Raw genomic sequence first — 18,279 nt, 5'->3', positions numbered from 1 at the left:
TCTGAGCACTATGGGACTTAACATCTGAGGTCATCAGTCCCCTAGAACTTAAAACTACTTAAACCTAACTAACCTAAGGACATCACACACATCCACGCCCGAGGAAGGATTCGAACCTGCGACTGTAACGGTCGCGCGGTTCCAGACTGAAGCGCGTAGAACCGCTCGGTCACTCCGGCCGGCCCAACGACCGAAAGCAGCAGCCTTTGCGTAAAATGGTTAATGCTAAGAGACAAGCAAAATTCCATGAAATAACCACGTAAACAACGTGGGACGTACGACGAACTGATCTGTTAGACAGTGCGGCGAAATTTGACGCTAATAGGGTATGACAGCAGACGACCGACGCGAGTGCCTTTGCTACCAGCGCGTCTCCTGGGTTCGTTACCATATCTGTTAGACCCTTGATGAGTCCCGATTTCAGCTAGTAAAAGCTGATGGCACGGTTCGAATGTGGCGTAGACCCAATGAAGCCATGGACCCAAGTTGTCAGCAAGTCACTGTTTAAGTTGGTAGTGGCCCCATAACGGTGTGGTCTGTATTTTCATGGAATAAACAGGGTCCTCAAAGCCAACTAAATCGATTATTGACTGGAAATGATTACGTTCGGCTACTCGGAACCCATTTGTAGCCATTCACGGACCTCATTTTCTGAAACAGCGATGGAATTTTTTACGGATGACTATGCGCCATGTTACTGAACCACAGTTGTTCGAGATTGGTTTGAAGAATATTCTGGACAATTCGAGCGAATTATTAGGCCACCAAGATCGTCCGACATGAATGCCATTGAACATGAACATAATCGAAAGGTCAGTTCTTGCACAAAACTCTGCACCAGCGACACACAGTTATGAATGGCTTTAGACGCAACATGGGGACTTTTCAACGACTTGAGTCCACGCCACGTGGAGTTGCTGCACTACGCTGGGCAAAAGGAGGTCAGACGCGATGACAGCAGATATCACATTACTTTCGTCACCTCATTTTAAGATACTGCTTGACGAAGCAGTCGTTGCAACGCAAGACAGTCCATTAGAGATTAATTAGACTGACCAATGCCACCAGGTGCGACTGAAACTCAATTGGGTGCCCACTCACGACCACCATAAGCATAATTCACCAGGGCGGTGCTTTTGAAGTGTGGGTGAGAGCATCTGAGTCAAGGGTAAACAATGGATCCTCTGATGGCCATCCTGCAGATCGCCGACCGTCAGAAACTGATGCCTAATGTTTAACTTTCCTTCATATTCCATACGTGGCGTCTACGGAAGGGTGATGAAAAAATGCCGCACTTCCCGGTCGGTATGCGTTTCCTCATCCCAGCTGAAGACAAAAATGTATCTAGCAAAACCTAGTCGCACCAATAGGATTAATAGAAATGCGATTTAAAAGAAACGGTGATCGTGAGCTGGCAACGCTGTAACTGCGTGCAGAACAGGTAGCCTGAACTCTGCGCTGTGCTGAAGCTGTCCCATTAGCTCAGTGAGCCGGCCGCGGTGGTCTAGCGGTTCTGGCGCTGCAGTCCGGAACCGCGGGACTGCTACGGTCGCAGGTTCGAATCCTGCCTCGGGCATGGGTGTGTGTGATGTCCTTAGGTTAGTTAGGTTTAAGTAGTTCTGAGTTCTAGGGGACTTATGACCTAAGATGTTGAGTCCCATAGTGCTCAGAGCCATTTGAACCATTTAAAAAAAAAAAAAAAAGTGAGATGAGGCAATGCTATGGGGAACGAATGTGCCGACTCGTCGATGTTAGATTCGCGTCCGCCCCAAACTTTTTTTTTTCAGTTAAGGCATCAAAATGCATCCAATTTAAACTTCCACAATGCGGTCGGTATTTTGTGTATTTCTATCTGTTACTGTTATCTTTATTTAAACATTAAGACAGAACACAAACTTCTTACAGAGGTAAACGACCACTTTCTTTCATCCATGACGCAAATAAAAGCAACAGAAAATAATAGTGAATACAGCAGCATCGTCTGTATCCAATAAGGTAAAAAAAAAAAAAAAACGCAATGGGCAGGCTACACTAGACTGCACATCATGCTACACACAGTAATTCCATTCCGTACGTTTCACGTCAAGGTTTAGTTTCACAGTGCCGGTACATGCACGTAAGAGCAGCGTTCACTTTAGAGAAAATGTTCAAAACGACCACCTTGGATTTGCAAACAATTTGCCACTCGCTAGACCCTACGCAACAAAACTGCGTCCACCATTGCCGAAGCGGCATGCACACAAGCTATTAGATCTTGTACGTCCATGGAAGGAATGCTATAAACTTATTCCTTCAAGTGTTCCCACAAATAAAAATCTAGTGGATTATCGTTCGGGCAACGTGGAGGCCAGGACATTGGACCTCCACGACCAATGCACTTCCCTGGAACCGATTCATTTGAATAGTTACGCACTTCATTGCAAAGTGTGGCGATAAACAATAATGCTGAAACCATAGCTGTATCCAAATACCATGTGGATCGTTTTCTAATGCGTTAGGCAAATATTGCAAGGAAACGTACGATATAGGGGCGCACATTCAACTTTTCCTGCAGTAGGTAAGGGCCCAAAAGCACTTCTCCCACGATTCCAGACCATAGATTTATGCCAAGACATGCCTGAACGCCACGTACACGGGAAATATACGGGACGTGTTCTCACCAATAATGGCTGCTGTGGAGGTCGAAAATACCTTCAGGAATGAAGTTAGATTCGTCAGTCCATATGACGTTATTTTCCATTTGGTGCAAAATCCATTGAAAAAACTGTACCCGTCGCATGCAGTCTTCTGGCCACTGGTGTTGAGTCAACGTGTAACAATAGGAACGCAGTTCTTCATCGTGCAACACGTCAACAATCAGTCTTCGAGATATCTGGAACCACTTTGCAATATCACAGGCACTTCGCCGAGGTGACTGGTGAATGGTTTCAAGAATCGCATCCTCTGTTTGTGGAGTATGTCTAGTAATTGGACGAACTCTGTCCATTACTCGTGAACGAAGGTTACCTGTTTCCTGAAGGCGTTGCTCCGCGCAACGGAAACCTTTCGTACTGGGATGGCACCTTTGAGGGTACCGTACAGCGTACCCATGAGCAGCAGCAGCAGCAGCAGCAGCAGCAGCAGTAGTAGCAGCTTGGTTATCGGATGCACCCAGCACCAAAAGCATCTAGACGTATTTACCGTTTCTGTACTCCATCGGGAAGCCGACCTACGTGAACCTGGCATGTCTGGTTATGGTTGTGCACTGCCCAGTTCGTAGATACATGCATACAGTTCAATGGATCCCTGTCATGTTATAGGCTGTTGTCATTGAAATAATGATGTCCTGCTTATAGGCGACGGGACCTAGTGAACAGGCGTCTAAAATATATAAAAGGAACTTCACGAGGATTCGAACTATAGATCCATGATGGATATGGGTTAGATGTCCAAGCAGTCTACACGGCGAGCTCCGGCGGCTGGTACGGTAGTGCGAGGTGGTACACGTTCCTCTGTACATTCAGAAGCGCTGCACGGTGTAACAGTATTACCAGCTCCCCATTTCTATACGTGTGTTTTCAAAATACATTCGATCTGATTTTGCTAGATAAACTTTTGACTTGAATCTTGATGCAGAACTACATGCCAACCTCCAAGTGCGGCACTTTTTCTGCATCCCATATATGTTCGGTTGCGGGGATCGTAAACTTGTGTTTCTGCAAAGAAGTTCATTTCCTGACTCAAGCTACTCGAAGCAGCTCTACAATCTTCCGCGGTAGAGCGAACATGGTCTGTCTTCTCGGGTGTCAGATGCGACTGGCCGTTGAATTTCGTGCAGGGCAGACTAAGGCCAATTCATAGGCGTTCCTAATCCCCTAAAACACACACACACACACACACACACACACACACACACACACACACACATCAAAAAAGTTTTGCATCACCTCGGTTCCGAGAGTTCCTGAACCTTTACAGAAAACTGGAATAGAGATCAACATAAACATCATTTCCGCCCTATTTATTGCTCATGAGAACCACACACTGCATGTTGTACCACTATACAGCGAAACCTTCAGAGGTGGTGGTCCCGATTGCTGTCCACCTGATACTCAGTACGTCTAATTCTTAGTAGCACGTCCTCTTGCGTTGATGCATGCCTTTATTCGGCGTGGCATACTATCCACAAGTTCATCACGGCACTGTTGGTCCATATTGTCCCACTGCTCAACGGCGATTCGGAGTAGCTCCTGCAGAGTGGTTGGTGGGTCACGTCGTCGATAAACAGTCCTTTTCAATCTATCCCAGGCATGTTCGATAGCCGTCATGTCTGGAGAACATGCTGGCCACTCTAGTGGAACGATGTCGTTATCCTGAAGGAAGTCATTCAGAAGATGTGCACGATGGGGGCGCGAATTGTTGTCCATGAAGACGAATGCCTCGCCAATATGCTGCCGATATGGTTGCACTATCGGTCGGAGGATGGCATTCACGTATCGTACAGCCGTTACGGCGCCTTCCATGAACACCAGCGGCGTACGTCGGCCCCACATAATGCCACCCCAAAACAGCAGGGAACCTCCACCCAGCTTCTCTCGCTGGACAGTGCGTCTAAGGCGTTCAGCCTGACTGGGTTGCCTCCAAACACGTCTCCGACGATTGTCTGGTTGACGGTATATGGGCCGGCCGGAATGGCCGTGCGGTTCTAGGCGCTACAATCTGGAGCCGAACGACCGCTACGGTCGCAGGTTCGAATCCTGCCTCGGGCATGGATGTGTGTGATGTCCTTAGGTTAGATACGTTTAATTAGTTCTAAGTTCTAGGCGACTGATGACCTCCGAAGTTAAGAGCAATTTGACGGTATATGCGACACTCATCGGTGAAGAGAACGTGATGCCAATCCTGAGCGGTCCATTCGGCATGTTGTTGGGCCCGTCTGTACCGCGCTGCATGGTGTCGTGGTTGTAAAGATGAACTTCGCCGTGTACGTCGGGAGTGAAGTTACGCACCATGCAGCCTACTGCGCACAGTTTGAGTCGCAACAAGACGTCCTGTGGCTGCACGAAAAGCATTATTCAACATGGTGGTATTACTGTCAGGGTTCCTCCGAGCCACAATCCATTGGTACCGCTCATCAACTGCAGTAGTAGCCCTTGGTCGGCCTGAGCGAGGCATGTCACCGACAGTTCCTGTCTCTCTGTATCTCCACCATGTCCGAACAACATCCCTTTGCTTCACTCCGAGACACCTGGACACTTCCTTTGTTGAGAGCCCTTCCTGGCACAAAGTAAGAATGCGGACGCAATCGAACCACAGTATTGACCGTCTAGGCATGGTTGAACTACAGACAACACGTGCCGTGTACCTCCATCCTGGTGGAATGACTGGAACTGATCGGTTGTCGGACCACCACCGTCTAATAGGCGATGCTCATGCATCGTTGTTTACATCTTTGGGCGGGTTTAGTGACATCTCTAAACAGTCAGAGGGACTATGTCTGTGATACAGTATCCACAGTCAACCGGGGTGATGCAAAACTTTTTTTTTATATGTATAGGGCTAGAGTGAGAGAACTAGAGTGTGTGTAAGAGTGTTCCTGCTCGGTGTTAAGTATGGCCTTCCTGAACAACTCAGTTCCACATTCACGTGACAACAATTGTGGAATCCCGATTAACTCGGGTAGAAATATCTCGGAACAATAAACAGCAATCTCGACAGTCTACGATCATGCTATTTCGAATTCCGACACATGCTGGTAGAAATTTTTGCTTCGTATACGTGGCATGGCACGATCTTTTCACAAACAACCAACATCCAAATGCTGTTTCTGAATGAGAAACCTGCTGCCCACTCTTTCCCTATATACTCCTATCTGTTTTGTGCTGCTGCATTGAACTGCTAATCTTAAGTATATCCCAGCTTATACTACACTACACGATAATTCGACGTTTCTTGCTTGACACCTTCATGATTTACTTTCAGATCTGGGAACCATTGTTAGTGTCTGAAAACAGTGGATTGCAATGGAAGTGTAGTTTACGAAATGGACTCCCGCCGATACCAAAATCGACATCTAGGAAATTAGTGGAGTGGTCGTGCATCTGCTGCAGACAAAATCTTCTGTTCCTGGGATCTCTAAGTGAGATTTTTTACTTGTGATATTTCGTCAAGGGTAAAGTGTGCATCCCTAACATCCTGCAGCGTTATCAGAACTGAGAACGCGCGTAACTACCATTAGTGAAAACATCGCAGCAAGTTGGCTTCAGAGAGATTAGCGAGAATATGATGAACGTTTGGATGTACAGTATGCGGTATTACTTAACCACCTCACATTTTAGCTCTTAACAGTGCCGGTGAAAATGTAACCGTATGAAACTGTCACTTACCTATATACTTAATCATTTTCATCTCAAAAATCACAATTATTATCTCGTTCCACTCCTTTACCTCTCACACGTCAATCCTGTGATCGTTTACTGATAAAGCCGTATTCCTTTTTAATACCAAGGTCATTATCGTTTTGGATTCTTGTTGTCCCTCTCGTTCTCCTTTTACTTAAGCTTATTTTACATAACATTTTCTTCCCTCGTAACGTAATTTTCAACGAGATTTTCAGATTCATAGACATCGGAAACAAGTTTGATATCATTAGTGACGATACGAGAGTCTTACTTGTTCCTTCAAGTAATCGTTACAGCATGCAGCCATTGCCTAAAATCGCATTATAAAGCATCTGTTTTCATCTGTACGTTTATGAGGATTACCAGGACTCGAATTTATGTATAACTTTTAAACAGATCGCAGTATACGCTATTTTTATTTTTGTTATTGAAGATGTCGGCTTACACCAGTATTCGTCATTCCTTCTGCAGAAACTTAGCCAAACTGCGTTCTTAGCGTTATTCCCCTTTTGTATGAGTCAGTTTAGTTGTTACTGACCTCAGATAGCTATAATTACGTCTCCCTTTAATGCTTGTATCTACTGTATAAGGGGCGATCAAAAATTTTTTGTTTAAGCGCGTTGCTGCAGCGTACATGCAGTCCAGCTCGACTGTGATGCGAGTATACAGGGTGAATCACCTGAACCTTGCATCGCAAATATTCCGGAAATGGAAATGGTATTGATGTGTGGTTTTCACAGAATGCATTGGCAGACAGCGGCTCGTACAGTTAGCCAATAAACAGACAGTAACAAAATTTGGAAAGTGTATTTTTTGTACAGACATGCACTTTTTTAATGGAACAATGTCTATTGACATTAACAAACTAAAAGTATGGTAAACTGTAATGTCAGTGGTGTTTGTTGCACGATTCTAATGCGAGTCGTTTACGAGATATCGCGTTTTTAAAAGTTTCCTCATCGACACTTGTTTGTGCCATTCAACGCGCGTAGTTGGTAGGTACGATGTTAAGTTTTCTTACTGTGTGCTTGTGTTTTCCTTGAGTACATTGCGACTTGCTAATCGTTACTGTGTGACAGCCCAAGCAGTAGATCGTGAGTGAATGATGGGTTTTATCAGTGCAGAAAAAACCGACATGCTCACGGTGCATGCAGAGTATAGGAAGAATTCAGTTTGTTCTTGTAAGGTGTATGCACTAATATATCCCTATAGATATCAACCATCTTGACAAGTATTTATCAACCTTCTCAACCAGTTACGTGGAAGTGAAGGTGTAACACCTTGACAACGTAACATAAGGAAAGAAGTGAACACAGAAGAGGAGGAAATTAATGTTCTTGCTGCTGTTGCAGTTGATTCGCACTTTAGCTCTCGTGCAAACGCACGAGGAAGTGACACCAGTCAGGCAGGTGTTCTACGCATTCTCCGCCGACATAGATTCCATCCTTATCACATCACCCTCCGTCAAGTGCTGCATGGAAACGATTACGAGAATCGTGTTAACTTCTGTACACGGACATTAAGACGGAATACCCCAGATATAACATCTATCTTGCTCAGTGATGAAGCCACGCATACCAATCATGGCCAGGTAAACCGTCGGAACAAGCACTGTTGGCCTGTTGACAATCCCCGTTGCCTTCGTCAGTTGGAACGCCAGCTTCCATGGAGTGTAAACGTGCGGTGTGCGACGGTGAAGCATCAGCTCATAGGCCCGTTTTTCGTAGACGGAACACTGAACGCGCACAAGTATCGCAGCCTCCAAACAGACCGTCTTCCACTGATGCTGATGCTAGAAGACGTTCCTCTGCAGACTAGGAGGAACTGTGGTACCAACATGATCGCTGTCCACCATATAGTGCACTAACAAGGGAACCTCCCCATCGCACCCCCTTCAGATTCAGTTTTAAGTTGGCACAGTGAATAGGCCTTGAGAAAATGAATACAGATCAATCGAGAAAACAGGAAGAAGTTGTGTGCAACTATGAAAAAAATAAGCCAAATATACAAAATGAGTAGTCCATGGCAAGATAGGCAACTTCAACGGAAGTGTGAGCCCAGGAGCGCCGTGGTCCCGTGGTTAGCGTGAGCACCTGCGTTACGAGAGGTCCTTGGTTCAAGTCCTCCCTCGAATGAAAATTTTAATTTTTTATTTTCAGGCAATTATCAAAGTTCAGGCACTCACACACAATCAACTTTGCTCTCCAAAATTCCAGGACATGTTCAGATTTGCTTGGACATATGCACGATTTGACGGTCTACACATGGAAAAATTTGAAAAAGTTAAAAACGTATGTTTTGACAGAGCACAGGGAAAACTGTGCGACTGTGAAACTGTTGCATTCATTTGTTGCAGTTTATGTGACAAACTCTTATGTTTCCATCACTTTTTGGGAGTGATTATCACATCCACAAGAAAACCTAAAACGGACAATGTAGAAGAATCTTTTTACCCGTTCGCCAAGTGTACAAGTGAGGTGGGTCGACAACATATTCCTGTCATGTGACGCACATGCCGTCACCAGTGTCGTATAGAATATATCAGACGTGTTTTCCCGTGGAGGAATCGGTTGACCTATGACCTTGCGATCAAATGTTTCCGTTTCCCATTGGAGAGGCGCGTCCTTTCGTCTACTACTCGCACGGTTTTGCGGTGCGCTCGCAAAACACAGACACTAAACTTATTACAGTGAACAGAGACGTCAATGAACGAACGGACAGATCATAACTGCGAAAATAAAGAAAGAAAACTTTTCACTCGAGGGAAGACTTGAACCAAGGACCTCTCGCTTCGCAGCTGCTCACGCTATCCGTGTGACCACGGCGCTCCTCAGCTACTACCATCATTGATGTTGAATATCTTGCGCATGCACTACTCAGTTTGTATATTTTGCTTATTTTTTTCATATTTCCACACAACTTCTCCCTGTTTTCTCGATTGATCTGTGTTCAGTTTTTCAAGGCCTATCCACTGTGCCACCTTATAACTAAATCTGAGGGGGGTGCGATGGGGATGTTCCCTTGTAAGTACTACACCATGTCTTCACGATTTTTTTCCAAATCGTTGGATTGGACGCAGAGGACCTGTAGCTTGACCGGCCCGTTCCTCCAATTTGACACCTGTAGTCTTTTTCCTGTGGGGAAAGCTGAAAGACGCTGTCTACGAGGACACAACAACGACATCCGACATATTGCTGCAACCTTCTCGGACATCTCTGCTGAAATACTAGCATGTGTGCTGCAGTAGTTCCATACCAGGCTGGAAGCATGTATTGCCGCTGCCAGTGGTCATTTTGAACACAATCTACGTATGATGGTCAGTCGTCTCGTTGCTGGTCAGAATCCACATAACTAGCGTATGTACTTGTGTTGTTCTTTAGTGTGTGCTACGACAACAGTTATTGTACAAGTGTCGGTGTGGGAACTTTTCAAAATACGATATCTTCTAAACGACTCGTACTAGAATCCTGCAACAAACACCACTGGAATTCTAATTTACCCTACTTTTAGTTTTTTATGTCAATAGCCATTGTTCCATTTATAAAAGTATGCTTGAACGAAAAATACACTTCCTAGGTATTATTACAATCTGTAGATTGGCTAACAATACGAGGCTCTGGCTACCAATTCATTTTGTGAAAACCGCACATCAATAGCACTTTTCATTTCCGTAATATTTGCGGCCCAAGATTTAGATGATTCACCCTGTACAAGCACCGACATGCAGGCAAGGAATTAGTGTTACCTTCGAACGGGAACATTTTTGATCGTCTCCTATAATATCTCTGTGATTAAAATATTTGTTTAGTACATTTAGTCAGGCCAAAGTGCTCTAGTACTATCATCCTACGACTTTTGTTTTCATGTCTTTTATTTCTGCGTACTAATGAAATGATCTTACTTTTACCTTAAATAGTTAGTTACTTGTAACTCCATTCCGTCGACTCGGAATAGTTAAATCTGGATGGACATCACGATTATCATAGGATTGGATAGCGAACATTTTCGGAGCGTGAAGGGATTTAATACGATCTGTGGCTGTTTATATTACAAAATTAATTAAATACAGTTACTATTAGTGAGTACCTCATGTCAGTTAAAAATCAACGAGATTGGTACACAACCTAAGGTTAGTGTAACAACTCTTCCAATTTCCCTGTACACACTACTGAATCGTTATGTACAATATGAATGCACAACTGCTGCCGTAAGTGGTAAATACACTTACACATATTTCGCAGAAGTTGGACGTATAGGAGTGGCCGAGCGGTTCTAGGCGCTATAGTCTGGAACCGCGCGACAGCTACGGTCGCAGGTTCGAATCCTGCCTTGGGCATGGATGTGTGTGATGTCCTTAGGTTAGTTAGGTTTAAGTAGTTCTAAGTTCTAGGGGACTGATGACCTCAGCAGCTAAGTCCCATAGTGCTCAGAGCCATTTGAACCTTTTTTTTTTTTTTTTTTTTTTTTTGACGAAAATGCATTGCCAGTGTTGTCAACCAGGTTGCTAATTAGAGCACATTAACGTGACTATAACGTCCAATTCCTTCTTGCATTCGTTTTTTAGTCTCAGCGCTGTGCGCGATCTTATAGGATAAAGTGGTATTACACATTACAACCGAAGTATCATGTATAGACTACCACAGGAAACGTCTTGCATATTTGTTGTGAGAATAACAGATGAGGAGCTGAGTATGTTTTTCAGTCATAACGCTACTAAGGTCGTCCTTCTTGTGGAGACATTTGCCCACAGGCTCATCTGTTTTTCCTCTGAACATGTTCAAGTGAGATTTTCCTGTCCCAGAAATTGTAATTCATCCATTTGTATCTTGAATCCTTTCAAATCCCACAAGAGCATGTTAGCCTTCGATCTGTTGCCGAAGACGTCTCAAAACCTGGCGGTGTTAAAGCAGAACATTCGTATGGTCTTTTTGGGCACTCGGTTATCTCCTCCTACACAAGCACTTCAGATTGTCAGCTACAGACTGCCTCTTTAAATACACTGACATCTACGGATGAACTAAATATTACTTGCCTATATGCATTCTGCTACACTTTCGCCAACGTGATGTACCTTGACATACTACTAGCCTTCGAATTTGTAGGAGGGCATCAGACTTAAAATTTAGGACATAAAGCACCCATTATGTGCTCGGTAGCACTGCTGAATATTAATGTTACGTTTCAGACATATTAAGCTCACTGCCGATTATAAGACAACTTAAAAACGTTCATTTGCGTTAGTCAGTTTCTTAATAAACCAGGACGAAGCGTTTCGAGAGCTTTCAATCTCATCTTCAGATGGATCCAGTTGTTTACATTTGTACTTTTGCTAGGTGCAGCCAGCGGTCTGCTTTATGTTTTTATTCCTAACGAGATGGTTAAATGTTAATTGTTATCCAGCATGTGACACTGAATCTTGCATTATAGAAAATAACAAAAGTACTTGAAAGTTGCCGGCCGTTGTGGCCGAGCGGTTCTAGGCGCTTCAGTCTAGAACCGCGCGACCGCTACGGTCTGCGATATGGGTGAAAATCCTCGAAACGCATCGTGGAGGTTTACTTAAAAAAAAAGTGACTTACGCAAGTAACCCCATTTAATTTGTTTTATAATATAAAGAGCCACAGATCGTATTAAACCCTTTCATGATTGGAAAATGTTCGCAGTCCAGTCCTATAATGATCGTGATGTCCATCCAGTTGTTAAGTATTCCGAGTATGTGGTGTAGTTCATGACTGACACACACAACTTCTCAAATGTGAGACCTGAGTTTCTCCCGCTCTACAAAATGTTCAAATAACTTAAGATATGCGACCGGGTGACGTCGTCGACAACCGCCGATATTTCAACAGGTGCACACTCTGTCATTTTCAAGGTAAAGCTACAGCAAGTAAACGCTGTGTAAGTGAATTTAAAATCTGCGGTAGTAGAGTAGTAGAGCAATTCAACACACACACACACACACACACACACACAAAATGTAAGCACTAGCGCTACCACATAACCAAAGATACCTGATGCCAGAAATTATCGATAGTGAAAATTTCTAAACAACGAGAGAGGTAGTATTAACTCTATTCCTCCTGTTTTAACAAGGGAGAGAGTAGGATTCCGCGGAAAAGTTAAGCAAAACCTCCATCTCTATTTACAAAGTTACTTGCTAACTTAGTCTCAATTTCTTCCTTAATAACGCTCTCCCAATAACTAGAAGTGCATGCCAGAATCTCCGTGCTGTTATATTCCATAGGGTGACTAGTGCCAATGTTCTGCAGTACCCGATTTTTTCGGTTGTTTTAAACTAGTGTGATGCTTACGCTCAGTAGTACTAGTTGTCTGAAAAATATATGACACACCGCAACTGCAAGGAAAACGATAGACACCCACCTTATGTAAACCAATATCATCTTTAATGGAACTTAAAATGGCCCTAATCTTATCTGGAGGTCGGAAAACACATTTCTCCTCATATTTTCGCAAAATATGACTAATCTTGTTACAGGTGCTCCTTGCCTATGACAGAAAGACCTGGACGTTGATGCCAAATAGGTATATTCATCACTCATCTATTGCACGTTTGGTCGATAGCGCAAAGCACGTCGGATCTGTCTTTTACTATATTTATCCTGACGGAAGGTGACCCAAACAGCTGACAACTCTCAGGGTGTAAAATGACGTGCGCTCTATGACTGTTATTGACCTTTGGTTGTGTGGTGGTGCCAGAGTTCACAATGTGTGTGTGTGTGTGTGTGTGTGTGTTATATTTCCGGAATTATTCTGCAAACCGAGCTTTTAAATCAACTTGCACAGCGTTTCCTTGCAACAAGTTTTCCTTTAAAATGATAGGGCGTGCACCTATCGAAATATCGACGGTTGTCGACCGCAATCCCGTAAATTATTTGAACAGCTTCTCAAATTCTTCCGGAGCCCATTGTTGTGTGTCAGATAAGACTATTAATACTGTTTGTGGGAATAACTTGGAAAAAAACTTTTCTTACATTTCACATTTCTAAAATTTCGCATTTTTAAAATTAAAGCTATTTCATAAGGAATATGCTACTGTCTCTATTTCCGATACTGACAATCTTCATTGTAGCAGAAAGAATATTTGTTCCAATATTTGTTGAAGTATGTAAATACTGTTAATTAAAATCAGTGTAGACAGGATATTTTGAAATAAATGTTCAATATTTTCAATAGTGTGTTAACCAAAGCTTTAGATTACTAGTAAACTGTACCACATTTTAATGTAAGTTATCTTGTACCTGGATCACTCAAGTACTGTATATGGATTTCAGTGGGACATCACGTGTGATGAAAACCAATGGAAGTTGACGCTAGTGGGTACCGTCAACAGTGTTGGATACTTTGTAACAACGCCCATCGCTGGATATGCTTCAGACAGGTAATGATTGTTTTTTATTGTTCTTTTAGATGTGAATTTATTCAGGAGAAACTGCGCAGTTATTCTAGCATTCGACTCAAAGTGGAATGTAAATTCCTGCCGTTCTTATTGATCACTTTATAAAGAGCAATAAATAGTTGACTACGCTCCAAAAGAGAAAATTATTTTCCCCATACACACTCATGCAACAGCTTCTGAATCCGACATGTTGTTGTTGTTGTGGTCTTCAGTCCTGAGACTGGTTTGATGCAGCTCTCCATGCTACTCTATCCTGTGCAAGCCTCTTCATCTCCCAGTACCTACCGCAACCTACATCCTTCTAAATCTGCTTAGTGTATTCATCTCTTGGTCTCCCTCTACGATTTTTACCCTCCACGCTGCCCTCCAATGCTAAATTTGTGATCCCTTGATGCCTCAGAACATGTCCTACTAACCGGTCCCTTCTTTTTGTCAAGTTGTGCCACATACTCCCCTTCTCCCCTACTCTATTCAATACTTCATCATTAGTTATGTGATCTACCCATCTAATCTTCAGCATTCTTCTGTAGCACCACATTTCAAAAGCTTCTATTCTCTTCTTGTCCAAACTATTTATCGTCCACGTTTCACTTCCATACATGGCTACACTCCATACAAATATTTTCAGAAACGACTTCCTGACACTTAAATCTATACTCGATGTTAACAAATTTCTCTTCTTCAGAAACGCTTTCCTTGCCACTGCCAGTCTACATTTTATATTCTCTCTACTTCGACCATCATCAGTTATTTTGCCCCCCAAATAGCAAAACTCCTTTACTACTTTAAGTGTCTCATTTCCTAATCTAATTCCCTCAGCATCACCCGACTTAATTCGACTACATTCCATTATCCTCGTTTTGCTTTTGTTGATATTCATCTTATATCCTCATTTCAAGACACTGTCCATTCCGTTCAACTGCTCTTTCAAGTCCTTTGCTGTCTCTGATAGAATTACAATGCCATCGGCGAACCTCAAAGTTTTTATTTCTTCTCCATGGATTTTAATACCTACTCCGAATTTTTCTTTTGTTTCCTTTACTGCTTGCTCAATATACAGATTGAACAACATCGGGGAGAGGCTACAACCGTGTCTCACTCCCTTCCCAACCACTGCTTCCCTTTCATGCCCCTCGACTCTTATAACTGCCATCTGGTTTCTGTACAAATTGTAAATAGCCTTTCGCTCCCTGTATTTTAACCTCTGCCACCTTTAGAATTTGAAAAAGAGTATTCCAGTCAACATCGTCAAAAGCTTTCTCTAAGTCTACAAATGCTAGAAACGTGTGTTTGCCTTTCCTTAATCTTTCTTCTAAGATAAGTCGTAAGGTCAGTATTGCCTCACGTGTTCCAATATTTCTACGGAATCCAAACTGATCAAACCCGAGGTCGGCTTCTACCAGTTTTTCCATTCGTCTGTAAAGAATTCGCATTAGTATTTTGCAGCTGTGATTTATTAAACTGATAGTTCGGTAATTTTCACATCTGACAAAACCTGCTTTCTTTGGGATTGGAATTATTATATTCTTCTTGAAGTCTGAGGGTATTTCGCCTGTCTCATACATCTTGCTCACCAGATGGTAGAGTTTTGTCAGGGCTGGTTCTCCCAAGGCCGTCATTAGTTCTAAAGGAATGTTGTCTACTCCCGGGGCCTTGCTTCGACTCAGGTCTTTCAGTGCTCTGTCAAACTCTTCACGCAGTATCGTATCTCCCATTTCATCTTCATCTACATCCTCTTCCATTTCCATAATATTTTCCTCAAGTACATCGCCCTTGTATAGACCCTCTATATACTCCTTCCACCTTTCTGCTTTCCCTTCTTTGCTTAGAACTGGGTTTCCATCTGAGCTCTTGATATTCATACAAGTGGTTCTCTTTTCTCCAAAGGTCTCTTTAATTTTCCTTTAGGCAGTATCTATCTTACCCCTAGTGAGATAAGCCTCTACATCCTTACATTTGTCCTCTAGCCATCCCTGCTTAGCCATTTTGCACTTCCTGCCGATCTCATTTTTGAGACGTCTGTATTCCTTTTTGCCTGCTTCATTTACTGCATTTTTATATTTTCTCCTATCGTCAATTAAGTACAATATTTCTTCTGTTACCCAAGGATTTCTACTAGCCCTCGTCTTTTTACCTACTTGATCCCCTGCTGCCTTCACTACTTCATCCCTCAGAGCTACCCATTCTTCTTCTACTGTATTTCTTTCTTCCATTCCTGTCAGTTGTTCCCTTATGCTCTCCCTGAAACTCTGTACAACCTCTGGTTTAGTCAGCTTATCCAGGTCCTATCTCCTTAAATTCCCACCTTTTTGCAGTTTCTTCAGTTTTAATCTACAGTTCATAACCAATAGATTGTGGTCAGAGTCCACATCTGCCCATGGAAATGTCTTACAATTTAAAACCTGATTCCTAAATCTCTGTCTTACCATTATATAATCTATCTGATACCTTCTAGTATCTCCAGGATTCTTCCATGTATACAATCCGACATATTCAAGTTGAAAATGTCGGTTGCACTGTAGTCTCCTACAAGATAATACCAATTACACATCTGAAAGTACTCGAATGTTGGAAGGCATTAAAGAAACATCGTTAACGCGACGTAAATGATGTTTAATGTCACTATTGCAGCATGATATGTGCGGGAGTGAACACCTAATAGTTGTGACAGTCAAAGAAAGAGTGCAATAGTCATACCATATGAATTGAATGCAGAGAAAAGAAAAGAGGGAACAACACAATTTAACATCGCGTTGGCACTTGGTAGAGTGAGGGGATGAAGTTCGTCAGGCCAGTGACATTCAACACGTCACACATACCTACTGGTCGCACCAGATGGCGAGAACTTCAGGGAGCTCACTCTTCTTTGACTGGATACGCTTTTTGCGAACCCGAGGCCAAATAGATACAATAAAAATTGGTTTTCTTCGGAGGAGGCTGGTGAGTGTAATAGTCCTCTATAACAGTAAGCTATTTGTATGCTCCAGCGGTCACCGTGCTGCGCTTCGGTGGAACGTCGTTTCACAGGGAACAGGGGTACTCACTTAACCGATTGGCCCGCGAGGATGGTACAGATTTCTGTTAAGAAATTTCTCAGTCTCTAAGAGTGCTACGAGCCGACAGGGTGGATGGCTGCTGAGGTGAAACAGTCATTAGTGGGCACCTTCTGAGGAACCTGCCATGGTCGGCCGCTGTGGCCGAGCGGTTCTAGGCGGTTCAGTCCGAAACCGCGCTGCTGCTATGGTGGCAGGTTCGAATCCTGCCTCGGGCATGGATGTGTGTGATGTCTTTACGTTAGTTAGGTTTAAGTAGTTCTAAGTCTAGGGAACTGATGACCTCAGATGTTAAGTCCTATAGCGCTTAGAGCCATTTTGAACCTGCCATGTCTCAATTCTATAAGGAAGTGAAGAGGGGCTCTGTGTTGGGGGATCAGTACTTCCTGAACTGCACGTGGAATGCCGATGGAGCCTATCACACTCTACCAACGAACAGAGCTAATAAGATTAATCCGCTAGAACACGGTAAACGTAAAGTGAATGGTATGAATAACAACGGATCAATTTGCACCTAAATTTGTTTACGGTAGAAAGATCAGAGAAAGGGAACACTGAAAAGCTGTCCCCATTTTACATTCAAAAAGCGTTAGGGACAATGACAAAAGACCCCAAGTCTGTAAAAAGTCTTCGAAATGGCATCTTGCCCGATAAAAGTGCTGCATCCCAACAGGCATAATTTCTCCTTAAATCTAAGAAGGTGACGCAGTATGTTGTCGTTGTTGGAAAGCACAATGTGCTTAACTACAGCAGCGATATCACGGCACAGTGGCATCATATCGATTGATGTAAATGAGCTGCAAAATGAATAATCTGAAGAGGGTGTTACGGATGTGAGGGACGTGATGAAACTGGTAAATGGCGAGCTGGTAAAAAGTGACGCGTTTATTTCAACGTTTGATTAAACTGTTTTCCTGAAGTACATAAAACAATTCCTACGCCTTAAAGTGTGGTTTAAAATTCATAGTCCCATATGTTATTACATATTACAACTTTATGGGGATACTACATTCATGTGTAAATATCAAATAATATATTGTGCATTTGGTGGTGTTGCCTATGAAGAAGGACTCTTCTGCTCACTACTGTCTGCTTGAACCCCTAGGGACATCATACTACTTGGAACTACGAATGCACTGTGATCCTCGAAGAAAAAAGGGTGCAAAAAAGTAAGATAACAACGCGCGTTTTATCTGTTGAAGCGAAAAAGCATACAGTACCCTGCTGCCTCCTACTTTTACAACATCTTTCGCTTTAATGGCAAAGAAAACAGCACTGAAAGTGAACGCCTCGACTCAGATTAAATAATATACAGCTAGAAAGAGTAACTGTGCTTGTAAATTCACCTGCAAAGCCACTCTCACACAACAGCAACCGAATTTAAACACAAAAGTGAAGATTATAGGAATTACTAACGTCCAGCCTGGAA

The 18,279-nt window shown here is 43.1% G+C and overlaps 1 protein-coding gene across 2 annotated transcripts in view; it reads left to right on the top strand.

Moving 5' to 3' along the window:
* Window positions 1–18,279, top strand: part of LOC126184680 (organic cation transporter protein-like) — a 230,848-nt gene that overhangs the window by 107,121 nt on the left and 105,448 nt on the right. For both annotated transcript variants that reach the window (XM_049927171.1, XM_049927172.1), the window contains exon 4: window positions 13,673–13,779. In XM_049927171.1, the coding sequence (XP_049783128.1) occupies window positions 13,673–13,779 (107 nt within the window). The remainder of the gene's footprint in view (window positions 1–13,672; window positions 13,780–18,279) is intronic.

Source organism: Schistocerca cancellata, chromosome 4 (genome assembly GCF_023864275.1).
Source record: "Schistocerca cancellata isolate TAMUIC-IGC-003103 chromosome 4, iqSchCanc2.1, whole genome shotgun sequence".
In the NCBI taxonomy this organism is placed as follows: domain Eukaryota; kingdom Metazoa; phylum Arthropoda; class Insecta; order Orthoptera; family Acrididae; genus Schistocerca; species Schistocerca cancellata.
This window is presented reverse-complemented; position numbering and strand designations above follow the sequence as displayed.